Raw genomic sequence first — 20208 nt, 5'->3', positions numbered from 1 at the left:
GCACCTAACCCAGGAATTACACCCAGCATCTGAGCATCAAGCTGCCATGATTTTGGACTGTATTTGTGCTTGATCTCGATTTATTTTGTGCATCCCTGAGCAGAATGAGTCCTAAGGTAATTGCTTCTTGCCTGTGTCATTTCAGCTAATAAAAGGTTTCATAGGAATGCTCTCCTTTCCTATAGTGGGGGAACCTGCAGTTGTAGTTCCCATGTCTCTTTGGTGTAGTTTAAAATGTACTGTTCTACTATTGTCAGTCTATTGTCATTACTAACCTTGTGCTTCCTCAAAGTTACAAGTTGCCTTTAGGAAGTGGAAAGCCTAGAGAAGTTAAGAGATTTCGTATACTCTTAAAGATTCACAATGCTTTTTAATACATTAAAGGCTGTGTGATTCACGGTGGTAGGGAAAACTGTTTGACCTTTCACTAACATACCTGTTCTTAAAATTATTAGGCTATAGGACACCTATCACACAGGACATCTACTAACTCTCAGGGACATGCAAGTGTTCCATGGAATATTGTTTAGGAAACTCTAAGATAGAAGAATGTAACTGGACTTAATTTAATTGAGGTATTTTTGAGGGCCTAGAAGACTTTATGTACATGCTGAACTAGATTTAGGCTATAAGAGCATAAACTATGTACAGTATTTGTCTTGAAACTCTCTAATAACTTTATAGGAAGACATGTTTTCATTAAAAAGGCATTATTTTGTAGGCCTTCGGTACATCGGGAACTAATCATGTGGTGAAAACATAAATAAGGTATGAGCTTGTTCCTGAGTAAAGCCTGAGGGTCTCTGTAGAGTTTCAGGTTATGATCCAGAGCTGATTTGTTCCTTTTGAGCCATGGAGCATTTTGAGTCATTCAGTAAAAGCTTTAGCAGGACAGTAAGTGAACAGTAGATGATTTGTAAGGGCAGAAACGATGCCTTTGTCTTTTAAGTGCATTGTATAATAGAAGATGTTGTAAGACAAACTCAGGCTAGAAGGTAGCAATGTTAGGAGAGAAAACAAGTTGCAGGAAGCTAAGCACGAAAGCCTCTGTTCAGTGGTTCAGTGAACACAGATAAATAACACATGCCATGGGCTCCTCATTCACAGAGAAAAGGAAATGATTTCTATGGTTATGCAAATGCCAACCTGATGACAAGGAGAAAAGGAAAAGGTCTGTATTCCCAATAAAATTTTTATTGCAAAGTAAAGAATGGGGGTGACATGGCTTAACATCAGTAAAATTTTTAAAGCTTTACTCGTGCTCAAATTTAATATGATTTATTAATTGATGAGGCAGCGATCAGAGCTAATGAAATCTGATCACGTATTAATATCACAGATAGGTCAAGACAAAGGGTGTGATAGAGCAACAGCATTCTCTGCTGATTAGAACATATCTGGAATATGAGGGTGGTTCCTTGGCATCACCATTTTATGAGAAATATAAAATGGAAATCGCCTCAAGGTAGATGACCAGAACTTTGTAAGCTCTAGAAGGCATGTTATTCAATAAACAGCTGCAGATAACTTGGGGCAGCATGATAGTTTTCTTTAATGTCTGAAAAGCATTGAAAAGGGGAAGACATAGAAAAGGAAACGGAACTATTTTATAGTAGTTTTAAAGGGTAGAAGGAGAACCAATTCATAATTAGAAGCACTGTGGAAGCACATACTGGTTTGATATAAAGAAAACATTTTATAATAAGTGTATCTTAAAACCTGAAGCTGCTACATGTGAATTAGTAAGGTCCCATTATTAGCCTTAATAGCCATTATTAAGGGATGGTCAGTTAACCAGAGGGCTCCCCTGGTAGGTCAGCTGGTAAAGAATCAGCCTGCAACACTGGAGACTCTGGTTTGATTCCTGGGTCGGGAAGATCCCCTGGAGAAGGGATAGGATACCCACTCCAGTATTCTTGGGCTTCCCAGTGGCTCAGATGGTAAAGAATCTGCCTCTAATGTGGCAGTCCTGGGTTCAATCCCTGGTTTGGGAAGATCTCCTGGAGGAGTGCATGGCAACCTACTCCAGTATTCTTGCCTGAAGAATCCCCATGCACCGAGGAGCCTGGCAGGTTTCAGTCCATAGGGTCACAAGAGTTGGACACAACTGAGGGGCTAAGCACAGTGCAGAACAGCACAGTTGACCAACAACACCGTAGGTAACATGTTTCTATGTGAGCAGGAAAAGGGCCATGTCAGTTTCTGTTATCAGTTTCAAATGTTAGAATCCTTTTCACGTCTTTGACCTGTTCTTTACTCTAAAATGTGCTAGAAAACACTGTCTTTCCTCTGTGCAGTGTGATTTGCATAGGTTATTTAACCTCACAGAGCACTGGTTAACTCCTCTGTAGAATGGGAACAAAAACAGCCATCTTGCCTGACTATGGTGTCGTAAAGATGAAATTAATTACTCTGTCTGGAAGATTTTTGTGAACTATAGAGTTCTTTCTACTTATAACATAAGCTTTATTGTGAGAATAATTCCCCAGATTCTAGGTGGAAAGACGAAAATGACCCTCCTGACTGATTTGCCATTTTTCTCTTTGGGACCAAGCTTCTCAACCACTTGGCTAAAACTCTGAGTCACCCTGGCTCCTCCATCATTCCTGCCCCATTTTTTTAGTTGCCAAGTTCCAATGACTGGGCCTTTCTGTGTCACTCATAGCCATCTTTCACTTTATACTCCTAAGATCACCATCTTTGTGATAGTCCTTATCATCTTATGCATTAAATAACCATAACTGATCTCTGTGACTACAGTCTTGAACTAGTCAATCCATTCTGCACATTCCTGTAAGATTTCCATTGCTGAAATGGTACTTTTAGCATGCCATGTATTAATATTTTCAATACCTACTTGCAACCCCAACATTTCCCATAACCTCAATGTTACACTGCTTCACTATGCAAATTTCCAGTTAAATCCAGTCCAGTCCATTGAGTGGTCTAATCATTGACTCCCAGCCTTCTGGTCTTGTGATTTTTCACGGTCAAATTCTTTCTCCCTGAATATGTTTAAGTCTTCTCCAAAGAAAACTATTATCTTTCTTTTCCAGCCAGTGAACTGTCATCTGTCCTTTGTGATCTTTCATATTTCCCTGATTTCTGGAGTTCATGGTAGTTGCTAACTCCCCTAAATCCTTCCCACTTTTATATGTGTCCCCTCCTCAAGCCCTGTAGCATCTGTATCACCCTATTCCATCTCTGACATGATTTTTTTTTGTAAGTTGACACATATCATTACTTAATTTTCAACGGGTCTTCCCTGCCTTTTAATCTAGAAACTCCTGCAGAAAGAGAACAGCACTGCTTCCTAGAGGGGAGTCTCAGAAAGTACCAGAAATCTTAGGGGTTTTGTGCCTCTGTAGTGTGAAAATGCTGTGCACAGGAAACCAAAAGCATGGAGGACAGGACTTGGACTGTTACTTGGGGCAAAGATTCAGATTTAATAGCATCATTGAGAGAGAATGAGCAGTTTATTAGGAAAGGAGGAAAACAAAAAAAAAAATCTAGTTGTACTAGAATATGTGGGGTCTTGGGTTTACCAGTGGAAAGAAGCTCCTTCAAAATAACAAATTCTCAGGCAAAAGGAGATGCAAGTTTGATTCCTGGGTCAGAAAGATCCCCTGGAGGAGGAAATGGCAACCCACTGCATTATTCTTGCCTGGAGAATCCCTGGACAGAGGAGCCTGGAAGGCTACAGGATCGCAAAGTCAGATGTGACTGAGCACCCATGCACACAGGTAGTATGATGGTTATATTTATGAAGAGTTTTCTATACAATAGTAACTGTTTTCATTATTTTATATGTCATAACTCATTTTGTTTTTTGACAATACATTCTTAAGTCCTAATAGTACTCCCACAAGAGAGGACAGTAACTTGTATACTCTAGTCTTCCTCTCTTGAGTTCAGTTCAATCTCTCAGTCATGTCCGACTCTTTGCGACTCCAGGAACCGCAGCACGCCAGGCCTCCCTGTACATCACCAACCCATGGAGTCCACCCAAACCCATGTCCATTGAGTCAGTGATGCCATCTCATCCTCTGTAGTCCCCTTCTCCTCCTGCCCTCAATCCCTCCCAGCATCAGGGTTTTTTCAAATGAGTCAGCTCTTCACATCAGGTGGCCTAAGTATTGGAGTTTCAGCTTCAACATCAGTCCTTCCAATGAACATCCAGGACTGATCTCCTTCGGAATGGACTGGTTGGATCTCCTTGCAGTCCAAGGGACTCTCAAGAGTCTTCTCCAACACCACAGTTCAAAAGCATTAATTCTTTGGTGCTCAGCTTTCTTTATAGTCCAACTCTCACATCCATACATGACCATTGGAAAAACCATAGCCTTGACTAGACGGACCTTTGTTAACAAAGTAATGTCCCTGCTTTTTAATATACTGTCTAGGTTGGTCACAACTTTCCTTCCAAGGAGTAAGCATCTTTTAATTTCATGGCTGCAATCATCATCTGCAGTGATCTTGGAGCCCAGAAAAATAAAGTCAGCCACTGTTTCCCCATCTATTTGCCATGAAGTGATAGGACCGGATGCCATGATCTTAGTTTTCTGAATGTTGAGCTTTAAGCCAGCTTTTTCACTCTCCTCTTTCACTTTCCTCAAGAGGCTTTTTATTTCCTCTTCACTTTCTGCCATAAGGGTGGTGTCATCCGCATATCTGAGGTTATTGATATTTTTCCCGGCAATCTTCATTCAAGCTTGTGCTTCCTCCAGCCCAGCGTTTCTCATGATGTACTCTGCATATAAGTTAAATAAGCAGGGTGACAATATACAGCCTTGACGTACTTCTTTTTCTATTTGGAACCAGTCTGTTGTTCCATGTCCAGTTCTAACTGTTGCTTCCTGACCTGTATACAGGTTTCTCAAGAGGTATGTCAGGTGATCTGGTATTCCCATCTCTTTCAGAATTTTCCACAGTTTGTGGTGATCCACATAGTCAAAGGCTTTGGCATAGTCAATAAAGCAGAAATGTCACCCACTATTCTGATACTCTATCGGTGGTGTTTCTCATGTAGTTCCAGATATTTTCTTTACATTTATATCCACTTTCTGATGTTTGTGAAGATTTCCCACCCTCATAAAGGAATACATTGCTTACTAATATATGGGTGAGTGATGAGGGGCTTGAAAGAGCTTTGTATGAGGTATCATTTTCTTTATCTTAAAAAATAAACAGAGATATTTGTATTTCTTGTATTCTTCATGAGTACAAAAAAAAAAAAAAAGAAAAAGTAGAACATTTCAGACCTTAATGTGATTTGTGAGGGAAAAAAAAAAAAATAGAACTACTAACTAAAACATCAGGATACTGTCTGCGTGGTTAACAAGCCATCCCTTTTATAATCCCAATAAAAAATGCTAAATTCTTCTAATTCTTCATATTTGCCAGATATTTGAAGATCTTTCACACACTATATTTACTGGCTCATGGAAATATGCTAATATTTCTTTACAAGTCTGCTGGGAGATTTTACTTCTTTGGTTACATGTACTATTTTGGTAGAAATTTCCCATCATCGCTCTCTTTCCTTCCAATACCAGTATCAGACTTCTGGAAAATTCATGCAGATGATCTGTTTTGCAAATTTAGATATAATCATCACCTGTTTTTAACAACTGAGGTTACTTTAAATACTTACTTGATAGCTAAAGAAATTATTTTTTAAGATAATAGGAGTCCTCTGTAATATATTGGATCATAATATGCTACTTCCTCCCTTTTGCCAACAAACTGAAGTTCAGATTCTTGGTGTTTATGCTTCACCACTTTGGGTCCAAGTCAATGTGTCTCTTCTATTCTATATATTCCCTTTATTTCTTAACCAATCTTGATATCCTTCTACATTAGCCTATTTGAAGTTTTTAGGCTACCCCATACCTCAGTCACATTTCACTCAAGCTTTTCTCTAAGCCTGTGATGACTTTCCGCCTTGCTTTCCCATTTAATGATCTGAAACCTCCTTCACCAGGAAGCTTTCCTCTAGCCACTCACAGAGAATTCATCATCCTCTCTGCACTTCCCAGTACTTTGTCAGTAACTCTCATATTTTATGGATTGTGGATGTTTCTGTTCCTAAGAGCAAGATCTCTTTAATTTTCAGTCACCTCTTTACTGCTTATCATCTTTGTTCTACACAGTAAGCTCTCAAATAATGATTTCTGAATTGCAGTACTCCAAACTAGATAGGTTGTTTTGTTCCTCCCATGAGCACCTGAAGTTTAAATAATGCAAAAACTATACTTAAGACAACATGCTAAGTAAGAAACAGCCACCAAAACTGACTCTTGAATAATGGATACCAGGATTGTGTAGGATTTGGTCAGGTAAGAGCCTGAGAGGCATAATATTCCATGCCCTGTTATTTGTCTGGAATCCTGACTATCAGAAATGGTGTTATCTAGGATTTTTCAAGGCTGTATTTGAATAGATATCCATAGTTAGTCCACATTCTCCCCTGAACACCAAAAAATGCAGATTTCTAGAGGGCCCTAATGCATGTGTTTATTTTCATTTTTTATTGGACTGCTTTACAATGTTGTGTAAGTTTCTACTGTCCATCAAAGTGGACATATACATATACATCCCCTCTTTTTTGGATTTCCTTCCCATTTAGGTCACCACATAGCACTGAGTAGAATTCCCTGTGCTATTTAGTAGGTTTTCAGTTATCTATTTTGCATGTGTTATCAATAGTGTAAATGTGTGTGTGTGTATATATATATATATATATATGTCAATCCCAATCTCCTAATTCATCCCACCCTCTCTTTCTCACTTGGTATCCATATGTTTATTCTCTACCTCTGTGTCTCTGCTGATTTTTTCAGATTCCATACATTTGTGTTAATACATGGTACTTATTTTTCTCTTAGTGACGTATTTCACTCTGTGTGATAGTCTCCAGGTCCATCTACATCTCTACAAATGACCCAATTTTGTTCCTTTTATGATTTTATGAGAGTAATTATATATTTGTACTAAATCTTCTTTATCCTTTCCTCTGCTGAGGACATTTAGGTTGTTTCCATTATTTTTAGTGAAACCTCTGTGTTCCATGGCATGATGTCAGACATTTGCCACATACAAGTGTTCCAGGGTAATTTAGAACATTGGAAAAAATACAACCAGCCAGTTTTCTTCCCCTATGTTTTTTGAACTTCATCAGAAAATAACTAGAGCATGGTTCAAAGTTAAAAAAAAAAATTAAGTCTTGAGATTCATGATACAGTCACGAGTACATGCTGGCGGAAAAAGCTCTTCTTTTTTTCTTGGAAAGAAACCCACATTTCAGGGACTCTCTTGTAAGTCCTGAATCTTCCTGAGATATGAGTTTGAGACTCCAAAGCTCAGCTTTAAGTAGGGTTTCTGCACTGGCCTCTGCAGCATCTTGCACATGCTGATTAAGCTGTTGGCTGTTTCAGAGCTGTTGACTTGGCTCAGTGTTGGCAGGTAAATGTAACGCCTCCAAGGCCAACCATGCTAGCTGCAGCAGCTCATGGTAACTATTTCTTGTGCCATGTCCTATACTTTTGACTTATAGTTGAAACTACCTGTGACTGGTATGCCAAAATAACCCAGTCATTAGTATTTAAGTTAATATTTTCATCAGTACCTGTGTAGAGGTTGAATGAGTTCATATTATTTTAAATCATTAGAAAATAATCTAAATAACTGAAACATGGTATTTTAATTTAGAAAGAACTAATCTATCTGTAGGGATATTACCCATTTTGGCTTGCTGCCTTTTCCTACACCTTGTTAACATTTAGTGAAATAAGATGTAGAAGCAAGGGCACTGATTTTAGAGTTTGGATCTTTTCTCAACTCTGCCAATTACAAGTGACTCTGGACTTAGGCAAACAATTTAAATCTGCTTTTTCATCTGTAAAATGTGAATGATCATTCTTGGTGTACCTAACACCCAGGATGTTTCTAAGGATCAGGTGAGAGGATGTATGTATGTGAAAGATGACTGAAAGAATGCACAATACTATTTCAGCTACTGTCTACAAACTCCATAGCATCCTCTTCCTTCAATTTAACTTTCTCATGTTCAGCTTATTTGCTTAAATTCACTTAAAGAAGAATTAAGGATCATGTTGTTGGCAGCCTTTGGGAATTAGCCCGGATAGTGTCTACTCCTTCAGTATAAGAACGTCTTTCCCAGGAAGTCTCCACCTGACAGTATTCCCTTTGCTGAGCCCCCAGCAGATACTGAATCACTAGCTCTAGACTACAATTCTTTTAAGTAGTATTCCTCTTTCTCTTGAATTCCTTTGTAGTCACCATTAGAAGCAGTGCCTTGTAGTATAATCAGGGTAAATCTCAGAATCAGAAAAGATAAAAGGGAGCCCAGCTTTGGCAAACTGTCTTCAGGGCCATTGGAAGAAATATTAGGTGACTCTCCTTCTTGGCAGAGGGGCAGAGGACAGTAATAAAAGGCTCTCAAAGCAGGTAAAGTGGGTGTAGTATGGAGACCCCAGAGGAAGTTGGGAAGTAGTGAGACTGAAGACCTGACCTCAGGTTCTGAGGTTCTGAAGGACTAAGGTCACACTCCAGTCCTGGGAAACAAGATGATGACATGGACACACTTACTGGATCTTAGATACCAGGCTGCTGCTGCTAAGTCACTTCAGTTGTGTCCGACTCTGTGCAACCCCATAGACGGCAGCCCACCAGGCTCCCCCGTCCCTGGGATTCTCCAGGCAAGAACTCTGGAGTGGGTTGCCATTTCCTTCTCCAAGATACCAGGCAGTAGTCTTTTTTTAAAAGGGCAAGGCAAGTGTCTGGTCACTGAGGCTGAACTAAAGTATTATCACCAATGACCTGGGCAGGAAGACAGTATAGTTGAGATGTCAACATGTAGACCAGAGGGATTTGTTTGGGCAGAACTAGTCTTGTAGGAGGTGGTCATCTGTCCCCATCAAGAAGAACTAGAGAAAAGTTGGAGTTAGGGGACATGGGCCAGGTCTGTCAGTACAATGAAGGCCATTATCTATTTTCACAGAACACATTTTTCTTGTTCTCTTAGAGTCATACATTGACCTAATAAAATCTATTAAGGGCTGAATTCTGATTCTATAACCATATTTTTTTACATGTTTAGTGTGTGCCCCAGAGTTATTTTTTTCTACTAGCACTTTCCTCTGTAGCCATGAGTGCTGGTATAATTCCAGTCATTTCTTACACATATTTTTGAAAATTATTCTTAAAAAGAGCTGGTTTTGTATTTTTCCTTTCTTTCATGTTTTCCATTTTTAAAAATGATTTTGCACAATATTTATATACTTCCAGCCCATACTCTGGATACATCTTTAGAAACTCCATCTCTGTCACCTCACAACTTTTATTTTGCAGTTTTTGCCACTGAAGCAGCAAAAGATGTTCTCTTATTAAACGCTGAAACTGCAAAAATCATGAGGTAATAGCTCTGTGGGGTGTCATATAGAACTCTGTTTTAATGACTTCTGTTGTAATATCTGTTTCTATCCAGTGAGATTATTCTGTGCTTGGAAAATGGCTTCTGGTAGCTCACAGGTCTCTGCTACACTCCTTACACTTCCTTGATAAAAGGTGCTTCCTCCTGTGAAGCATTCAGACATTGGACACAGTCCAAATTTAGAAGATGGATTAATATTTCACTTTTTAATAAACTTTCACATATAAATATAAAATGTATGTATATACATCTGTAAGGGATCATATGAAAACAATTCTGACGTTATGTTTTGAGATCTACCTATATTTAACCCACACTACAATAACTTTTAGGCCAAACTTTAGCTATGAAACATTGATGCACACAATGCAATGCCTTTGGGTTTTCAGCAGAAAACTAAATTATTATCTTTACTAAGAGAGAAGAGAAAATTGATTTTCCAAAACAATTTCAACAAGCATTGAAAACACAAACAGAAATTCCATTAACTCTAAGTCCCCTGAAGCGTCTATTGATATTTAACTGGACTTTGGAGGTACCTGTCTTTCTTTGAAAACATCTGTTACAACATAGATTTATTACCCATTTTATAAAGGTATACAAAGAAAGCAACTCTAAGGGTAAAGTAATATGGATATAATAATGACATAGTATGGGCTAAGTCTGACACACTCCCAGAATGTCTGTATACAACTGTCTACCATGTCTATGGATGTGCAGCTCTACAGACATGCATCGGGGGTACACTTCTCTGAGGGTACATATCCAGGGACTCTATAATCTTACCTTGATGGTAGCCAGGACCACCTCCATTATACCACACTGTCTTGGTGTCAGACCCTTGGCATCCTCTCGAGTCATGTGCTCCTGGAAAACAGGTGAACAATTTCTTATAAAATTACCAGTTCATTTGTTTAAAAACTGTTTTCAAACAAAATTTGTATAATCCTTGTATACAGATATTTCCCATTTGAGATAACTTTTTCATATGAACACATTTAGATGATGATGATAATGACAATTTCGTCAGATATTTAATAAAAATTCATTTTGCCCAAAGAAGAAATACTACACGTTAACTTAAAAAGCAGTGCTTTGATTCATATATGGCTTTATTTTTCACCTGCAAACTAATGTTATGGGGGGGGGGGGAGATAATCCCGGAAAATGTGTGTCCAAGTTTTTCCACATTAATCTCTGCTTTCTGTTCTGTCATATTGAAGAAGGTCAACCTTGGAAAGGACTTAAGAGGTAAATTTTAGCCTCATTCAATTATTACTGATAAAATCTACTCTAAGTTTAATGCTTTCACTTTACTCACTTTCTAGGATCCCCTTAATGCTCAGTCATTAACAGGAAAATTCCCAAAGAATTAACTGAATTCAGTTCTGGAGGTTTTTAATATTTTAAATTCAGTTATCAATATTTTAGAACTGATTTCCATAATAATGAATTTTCCTCATTGTTCACTATGAACTCTGTCTTCATCTAAAGTTATTTAGGGAAATGATGGTAGAAAGTTGAGGACAACAATAAGAAAAACTTGTCTGGAGAAAAATTTTTAAATTACTAACCATCTGCCCAGGGCATCCACTATTCTAGTCAACAGCATTCAACAAATATTTCCTGAGTGCTTACTATGTGCCAGTACTGTTCTAGGTGACTGAGATATATTGTTTCATAAAAGAAAGACTTTTGTCCTCTGGAGCTTAATTTCTAACTTAGATAAGTGTGTCTCTGTGAATCAGAAGGAAAGTCAATATGGGTGGACATAGCTCTGAGAATGCATGGCTTGGTCAAGGGATCAGTGTCTGTTCAGCAATAAAAAGTACCTCTTTTTCTATGGGGCACAGCAAGTGGATCATGGACCCCAATTCAGCTGTCATTCACTTCCTTTGTGGGATACTTTGTGAAACGTACAAATTGTACAGTCACACCCAGTGGCTCATCTTTCTATTCCAGTCCTTATGTTACTCTGTCATTTAGCAGGTGCCATGACTTTCTGAAGATAATCCCTATGTTTTGCTCACTTCTGCGACTTTTAGTGCCTGTCTTGGCAATTATCACCTGCTAGGCACTCACTGTTTTTGGTAACTGAGTTGTACTTCTTCAGAATATCTTAAATGATTCCATATGCTGGAATGGAATCACATGCCCTTGAATATTGTTCAAAACTTGGTATAATGCTAGATTCACAGTTTATACTTCTGCATCTCACTGAATCTTTCTCTGATGTGTGGATTTCACCACAAACATATGAGTCCATTTAATATTTTAAAAATAAAGATATTAAATACCTATTGAGACTCAAAGAATAATGGGAAATTTTTGCCAAATTATAGAGAGAAATGCTTGAAGGCAAGTAAATAAATCTCTCTGGCTCTGTCAATCTTGACTGGCTTTTTGGTGTGGTCACATTTTTTAATAGATGCTAATAAATAATAAATGGTACTACAGAAAAATACAATTCTTATAAGAAATGATTAACAACTTATTCAAATAAGGTAGTCTCTGAAAAAGGCTGTCAATGTGTTACTGCTTGCTTGCAGGAAATTCATTGTCCCAGATGTATTTTTACTAACTGGTTTTGATATTGTATTGCCTGTCCATAAAAACGTTATGCCAGATAAATCTGATCCCATAAAATAGTAATAAGTTGGGCATACTTACATTATAAAGTTCCAGAGGATGAAGTAATATAGAATATATAAAAATCTGAATAAATTCTGCTTAACTAATTAATTCTAAATCATAGTCACAGCAGAAAAGAAATTAGTTTCCTTCGTGGTTCTATGTTCCTTGATTCTGTGTTCTTTTAAGTAAGGTAGTCATTTGTTAATATTTCTGTACAGGATTGCTGAATTTACTCATTAATACTATTATTTCAAATGACACTTTACCTGTGGATCCAATCTGCTTTCAAACTAATACATGAAAAAATGAAAAGACCCAGGATTTGAAATGAAAACAAAACATTGGAAGCAACATTCTAGTAAAATATGGGAAAACCGTTTTATAAAATTTGCAGTTCTGCCTAGAAGAGAACATAGCCAATATTCTTTGACAAACTGGACCAATGTTTTCTTAGGTCATTCTCCCGAGGTAATAGAAATGAAAGCAAAAATCAACAAATGGGGCCTAATCAAATGTACAAGGTTTGACAAAAAGCCTACAGAATGGGAGAAAATATTTGCAAGTGATGCAACGGGGAAGAGTTTAATTTCGAAAATATACAAACAGCTCATACAACTCAACAACAAAAAATCCCAAACCACCCAATTGAAAAATGGGCAGAAGAAACAGACTTTTATGGTTAGCAAAGGGGAAAGATGACAGGGATGGATAAACTGAATCTGGGATTCTCATATACACATTAGTAAGATAATTGATAGGGACCTACCATATAGCACAGGTAACTCTACTCAATAATCTAAATGGGAAAAGAATTTGAAAAATAATGGATATATGTATAACTGAATGACTTTGCTGTACACCTGAAACTAACACAACATTGTAAATCAACTATATTCCAGTATAATTTTTTTAATTTTAAAAAGATGTAGTACATGTACATAATGCAGCAACATGGATAAACTTAGATATTATCTACTAAGTGAAATAATCTGAAAGACAAAGACCATGACATGTCACTTATATGTAGAATTTAAAATATGGCATAAATGAACCTATCTACAAAAGAAACAGACTCACAGGCACAGAGAACAGACTTGTGGTTGTCAAGGGGGAAGTGGGTAGAGGAAAGATGGATTGAGAGTTTGGGGTTAGCACATTCAAACCATTATATATAGAATGGATAAACAATAAGGTCCTACTATATATCACAAGTAAATCTATTCAATATCTTCTGGTAAACACTAATGGTGAAGAATTTTAAAAACAGTGTATATATATATATATGTAAAACTGAATCATTTTACTATACAGCAGAAATTAGCACAACATAGTAAATCAACTATACTTCAATTAAAAAATGGTAGTTCTATATTTTGGCTACAATCTTAATCTTTTACATAACAATATAGAAGACTTATTGCTCAGTAATTCAAATAATAATAACTAAATGGACCAATAACTTTAAAAACTCCAGGAACAATAATAGAAAAAATATGTTTTAAAACTAAGTTGTTTTTCTATCACCTATGAACAACAGGATTCTATTTTTAGTCCTTCGGATTATTTCAGTCTTAATGAATTAATGCTTTTAGGACATTTTATTCATAATATGCTTTTAGTTTATTATAATCAAGAGAATTCACTGAATTGAAGAAATTTTGAGGCCACTAAAGGGATATAAGTGCTGTGGTTTCTGCAGACTCTGATTTTTCCCAGGGAGCATACATATGCCCACCGAGGATCCAGTCTCTCTCGCACTTAGTGTTCATAAGATTTGAACAGGGTTGGCAGCACCCCTCAGCTCAGGTGTGGGAATGTGAACTAAGCCCAGTGGCGTATGTCATCCCCCAGGCCACAGTGGTTGGCTTGGGAATGGTGATAATATTGCATTAGCACTGATGATGTGCCTGTGGACTTTGCTAGAATTTCCTGAATCAAGGTGGGTGTTCTTTTCTATAAAATTTCAAGTTCAAAAATGTTAGATATAAGCAGAGAACTGTCCTCCAAACAGGAAAGGAGGATTGTTAAGGCAGTAAGTCAAACAAGGGAAGAACAAAGTTGAAAGAGTAACTGGCTTCTGTAACATTGTTTGACTTCCTAATCAAGCAGTGATGGAAACCAGAGTTAGCCCAGAACTGTAAAATTTCATGGAGCTATAAATTCCTTCCTTGCTTTTGTTAGTCTGGCTTTCCATCACTTGAAACTGAAACAGTTATAGCTGATAAAGCATTCAACTCAGGAAGCTGAAGCTGGAGGGGATGCAATATCTGTTTCCTGATGTCACACAGATCTACACACACTGCCAAGGCCATTTCTTTTGTAATAAGGGACTGTGATGTTTCACTTTTCCAGGTTTTCTATGAGAAAGTTAAATGCTGTATAAATCCATTTTTCAAAAGAGGGGATAGAAATCTCAGGGAGGTAATAAGAGGGATCAAGAAAATGATAGAGATCCAAGATCCAAAACAATAGTTTGACAATGGCATCTACCTTCTACTTTCCCTCTGAACCACCAACAGCACTGAATACTTGTGAGAAACAATCTCATGTGATGGTTCTGGCTTTTAACTTTTCTTCTGATGAAGGGGACAAAGTAGGTGATATAACAAGGTACTGCCATTAATGGGCATCTATTTCAACTCAGTAAGCAAATGTGCAGTCACGTGGATGATCTTTCCCCTGTTGTGTACACACAAAACAGCCCCGATGATATGTAACCCTGAGCTGCCAGCCTGGGGAAGAGACAAGAGAATGCCCTCTGTGAGTGTAAAGAGGCATACTCTTTGCAGTTACCATGCAAAGATAATGAATACGTTATCATCACAACAATCCTATGAGCCAAGGGTTAACACTGTCTTGACTTTACAAATGGCAAATCTGAAAATTAGACATGTTCAGTACTTTGGCCAGTGTCACATATTTGGAAGCAGCTGAGGTAGAATGTGGTCAGTATCTGGAACCTACTCCCATGCTACACCATATTCTCACAGGTAGAAATAGAACAAGAACATATATTTCAACTACAGGTACAAGTTTGGCCTATATGTGGTCCATGGATAAATGAATGTATAATAAAAAGTGGTATGTACTTACAAATACAATCTTATTCAGCCTCTAAAAGGAAGGAACTCTTGTTATATGCGACAACACTGATGAAACTGCAGGACATTGTGCTAAGTGCAAAAAGTCCGTTACAGAACAACAATATGTATTTTAACCAGTCAAATTTCTACTCTAGAGGGAAAAAAAAATCTGAGGTTCCCTAAGCAACTGCAAAGTCCTGTGACTCTCAAGCAATAATAAAGGGTAGGATTGTTTATATAGTAAATCCTTGTTATAATGGGGTTGATTATCTTGACAAGCTCAATGTCTGCTTTGATAAGTTTATCTTCCTGCATTAGGTTTCTTGCCTGAAGAGTTCTCTAGACTTTACTGGGTTTCTGTGGAGCACTCTTTGCCTTTCTTCATACAAAGCCAATTCACTATAAAAATGAAAATATGCTAATTTATTTCAAAACAGTAATCCTGAATGCTTCAACACAGTCAAAAATTCCCAGCTTCCCTACGAATTGGAAAATAAAAAAAAATATAGGATGTGGGGAGAAGAAGAAAGCACAATTCAGTCCCTCCATTTTACTCTAATTTCTTAAAACAGATTGTGAGATCTCAGACACACATCCTCAGTCCTTCTGTATTGGATATCACTACTAATAGGAGGTTGGTTTCTCACAGAACTGTAGTCAGTACACTACCTTTCACAGACATATTCTTATTACCTTCAGTTTGGAGAGTTGTCCCAGATCTTTAGCTGCGATGAAAATCATCTGGGGTCCCTAGGAACACACACACAGAAAAGGAGAGAGACAACTTGTAAGATCTTCAGTAACAAAGTCGAAATGTAGTCAATAGACAGTGTTCTCTATTTTACTGATTATGTTTGTGACTTGTGACTTTTATTTTATATGGCCTAAATTGGTCTACTTTACAAATTGGATCTGGATACCTAGCAGATGTCTAGGGTTGTATCTGGCAATACAACTGTCCTCATAAGCATCCCACTTCTGGAAGTTTCACTGAGTTACTGCTCTGGCAGCCAGTTTAGTGTACAATGTGGATTACATCAGTGAGCTTACCTTTTATTTATTTATTTGTAGCAGAGGCAACTCCTTCCCTCCCCTCCCTACCCCTTAAAATAAATTACACAAAATTTCAAGATCCAGAGCTGAAGGTAGAGCTGGTCCTCCTGACATGCCATCCAAACTGTCAGAGCCCTGCCTTCTTAACTCCTTCCTCAGCCAGAGGTTTTTCCCTAGCACCTCAAGGCCCTGGGGAAACCTGAAAAAACATCAGAATAAACACTGGAAGCACTACAAGGATACTCATTAGTAGCCTAGAATGTAAATAAAGTGTGTAAGTAAAGCAACCCAACTTGCAGGTTGCCCTGACAGCCTCCCCTATTGGCCAATTAAGTGAAAGCTAGCTGATGTTAAAGAAATACATTATGTATTATAGGAGAATAAGACGTAAGTGTGTATGTTTCTAAGTGTGATTTGGCTACCCATATGTGTAGGCTATGATTATACCACATACTTACGGCATGAAGTAAAACTCAGAGTCATTTATATTTAACACTCATTGTCTGGTGGTAAATCAACAAACATATGAATCTTTGCACCTTGGAACAATTTGCAAGAAAATATTTTCTATATAATTTCACTGGCTAAATTTCACTGAATGTGCATGATTAATGGTGTCAATATATTAGTTTATAATTACTCATTATATCAACTTGTCTTTCTCAGTCACCATAGCAAGTGCTTGTTAGGGTTATTTCTTTCTTTGCTTGGCTCAGGATATGTGAACTGAGTTAGCTGGTATATGCAGTTGATCACTGTCTGACTTTGCTGTCATTGATCTTTCTAGTTCCTTTTTATTTCATTGTGTCTGATACAATCATGTCCATCAAATCCACTAAAAGATATCACCTATATTTATGTCCAAGTGTGAAGGTGATTGATAAAAGCAAAAGGTTAAAAAAAGATTCCAGATAGCAGGGTTAGATTTATCTTCTTAAACTGTAAAATTGCAGGAAGAAACACTGCAAGCATATTCTAGCATATATCTGTTCCTCTGGGGTGAGGTTTCATAATAAAATTAAATAAAAAATGATTTGTGTAGATGAGATAGCCCCATAAGTTAGGCTTTGATACATTTTTTTAAGAGAGAGAAAGTTTGAAATATCAAGCAAGTGTGAAGTTTGACTACTATTTCCACTATTTAAAAATGATTTGTAGTGGGGGTGGTGGAGAGTTGGACTGAGAATTTGAGACTAGCAGATACAAACTACTATATATAGAATCGATAAACAACAAGGTCCTGTTGTATAAGACAGGGAAACTATATTCAACATCCTGTAATAAGCCATAACGGAAAATAAAACTGATTCATATAAGGAAATGTCATTGGAAGGACCCTTGCTAAGCCATTGTATATCAAACCCTTTTCCCCCAAAATGAATTTAATTACTATTTCATCTGGATCAAAACCATTCATTGAAACAAAAACCAATTAGATGGGTTATTGGAAGTATAATCAAACATGAGTTTGAATACTTACTGTTTGATCTGTCAGAGGAGGGAGAACAATTTGTTTTTCTATTTTGTTAAGAACTAGCTTCCACAACTCTTTCAATACTCGCTTCAGGACTGTTCTCTCACAGATCTTTGCTGAGAGACTTAATCTGAAATAAAATACATAATTGCTTAGGAGTTTCTCATTGAGGTATCACCTTATTTTACTGATCACACATTCACATTTTTCAGGGCTGAGATTCAGATACCTGAATAGGCCTTTATAATTTTCAGATGCTAAATTTCATTTACTGAAAACAAAATACATAATGTAAAAAATCTGTTTCATATTTTGTATAATTCATTGTTTTGTAGAAAATGAATTCAGAGTATTTCTTTCCTTAAATTGCTTCCCAAATTGACATCAAGTCTCCCAAAGTACATGATTTTTTTCCTGCATTCCAGGGTTACATGCCCCATGTTCATGGTACAGGCCAAATACCAAAGAAACACATTTTCATCACTAACTGGCATTGGATCTGCACAATGACATGGAAAACCTGCATATGATTCACTCAAAAGCAAAATTTACCACTATTTTTTTTCCAATTTTCTTGAGATATTGATATATAACATCATGTAAGTTTAAGGAGCACAAGACAATCATTTGATAAATGTACATATTGTGAAATGATCACTACAGTAAGTTTAGCTAACATCTATCACCTCACCGAGTTATATTGTTTGGCTTATAGTAAGAACTTTTAACATCTACCCTTAGCAATTTTCAAATACATGATCCAGTATGCTGCTGCTGCTGCTAAGTCGCTTCATCCGTTTCCAACTCTGTGCGACCCCAGAGACGGCAGCCCACCAGGCTCCCTCGTCCCTGGGATTCTCCAGGCAAGAACACTGGACTGGGTTGCCATTGCCTTCTCCAAAGCATGAAAGTGAAAAGTGAAAGTGAAGTCACTCAGTCGTGTCCGACTCCTAGCGACCCCATGGACTGCAGCCCACCAGGCTCCTCCGTCCATGGGATTTGCCAGGCAAGAGTACTGGAGTGGATTGCCATTGCCTTCTCCATGATACAGTATAGTTTCCTATAAATATTATACTATATATATATATGCTATCTATTACATCCTCAGGACTTACCTTACTGGAAGTTTGTATCCTTAGACTTTACTTATTCCCAACAAACACAAATTTGTTCTCTGAGTTCAGATTTTCTAGATTCCCAATTCACCAACTGATAGGCTTAAAGTATTTACCAATTCTTCTCACGGTGAGATAATGATGGTAACGTCATTGAGCATTTATATAACACTTTAGTTTAGAAACCTCTTCTGCAGATATTTCTGGGATTAGTATATCCATTTCAGAAATCAAACCCCAGCTCAGAGAGGTTGGAGGGACTCATCTAAGGAAGTGAAGCTAGTGAGTGAGGGCTGAGATTCAGTAGGTTGTCCAACACCCCATGCTACCCTTGGTAAATGTACTTGTGCATGAAGGCCCAGCAGTATCTGAAGGCACAGTGCTGCACAAAGATTTATGGAAAGTACCATAACTTTCATAACTTGACACTGAACTCTGAGACTCTTTTAATAAAAGTTTATCAAGCCTGCTGTACAGAGTGCCAAAGTTGGATCATATATTTCAGGGTAGCCTAATGAACTTTCTATAGTGCTACTAAGTACTCTGAATGGCTGTATGCAGAAATTACAAACTGGGATCTTTAAATATTTAAATATATAATTAATACTAACACTTAAGGAGTTAATATTTAAAGGCATGTGATGTTTGAGAGTGAAAGAGGAGAGTGAAAAAGTTGGCTTAAAGTTCAACATTCAGAAAACTAAACTCATGGCATCTGGTCCCATCACTTCATGGGAAATAGATGGGGAAACAGTGGAAACAGTGTCAGACTTTATTTTTTTCGGCTCCAAAATCACTGCAGATGATGATTGCAGCCATGAAATTAAAAGACGCTTACTCCTTGGAAGGAAAGTTATGTCCAACCTAGACAGCATATTCAAAAGCAGAGACAATACTTTGCCAACAAAGGTCTGTCTAGTCAAGGCTATGGTTTTTCCAGTTGTCATGTATGGATGTGAAAGTTGTACGGTGAAGAAAGCTGAGCACTGAAGAATTGATGCTTTTGAACTGTGGTGTTGGAGAAGACTCTTGAGAGTCCCTTGGACTACAAGGAGATCCAACCAGTCCATTCTAAAGGAGATCAGTCCTGGGTGTTCATTGGAAGGACTGATGCTAAAGCTGAAACTCCAATACTTTGGCCACCTCATGAGAAGAGTTGACTCATTGGAAAAGACTGATGCTGGGAGGGATTGGGGGCAGGAGGAGAAGGAGACGACAGAGGATGAGATGGCTGGATGGCATCACCGACTCGATGGACGTGAGTTTGAGTGAACTCCGGGAGACAGTGATGGACAGGGAGGCCTGGCGTGCTGCGATTCATGGGGTCGCAAAGAGTCGGACACGACTGAGTGACTGAACTGAACTGAACTGATGTTTGACAAGCAAAGGAAGAGA

The 20208-nt window shown here is 37.7% G+C and overlaps 1 protein-coding gene and 1 long non-coding RNA gene across 4 annotated transcripts in view; one reads left to right on the top strand and one right to left on the bottom strand.

Moving 5' to 3' along the window:
• The window catches only part of UNC13C (unc-13 homolog C), an 855380-nt gene that overhangs the window by 59631 nt on the left and 775541 nt on the right, over positions 1-20208 (bottom strand). For all 3 annotated transcript variants that reach the window (XM_044925029.2, XM_044925027.2, XM_044925028.2), the window contains 3 exons: positions 17705-17828; positions 15865-15921; positions 10241-10321 (listed from right to left, as the gene is read on the bottom strand). In XM_044925029.2, coding sequence (XP_044780964.2) covers positions 10241-10321; positions 15865-15921; positions 17705-17828 — 262 coding nt within the window. The remainder of the gene's footprint in view (positions 1-10240; positions 10322-15864; positions 15922-17704; positions 17829-20208) is intronic.
• LOC123464679 overlaps positions 1-20208 on the top strand; it is a 419653-nt gene that overhangs the window by 396354 nt on the left and 3091 nt on the right. The gene's annotated exons all lie outside the window — the stretch shown is intronic.

The sequence above is a fragment of the Bubalus bubalis genome, chromosome 11 (genome assembly GCF_019923935.1).
Source record: "Bubalus bubalis isolate 160015118507 breed Murrah chromosome 11, NDDB_SH_1, whole genome shotgun sequence".
Lineage (NCBI taxonomy): Eukaryota > Metazoa > Chordata > Mammalia > Artiodactyla > Bovidae > Bubalus > Bubalus bubalis.
Note: the sequence above shows the minus strand (reverse complement) of the source record. Positions and strands in the feature narration are given on the sequence as shown.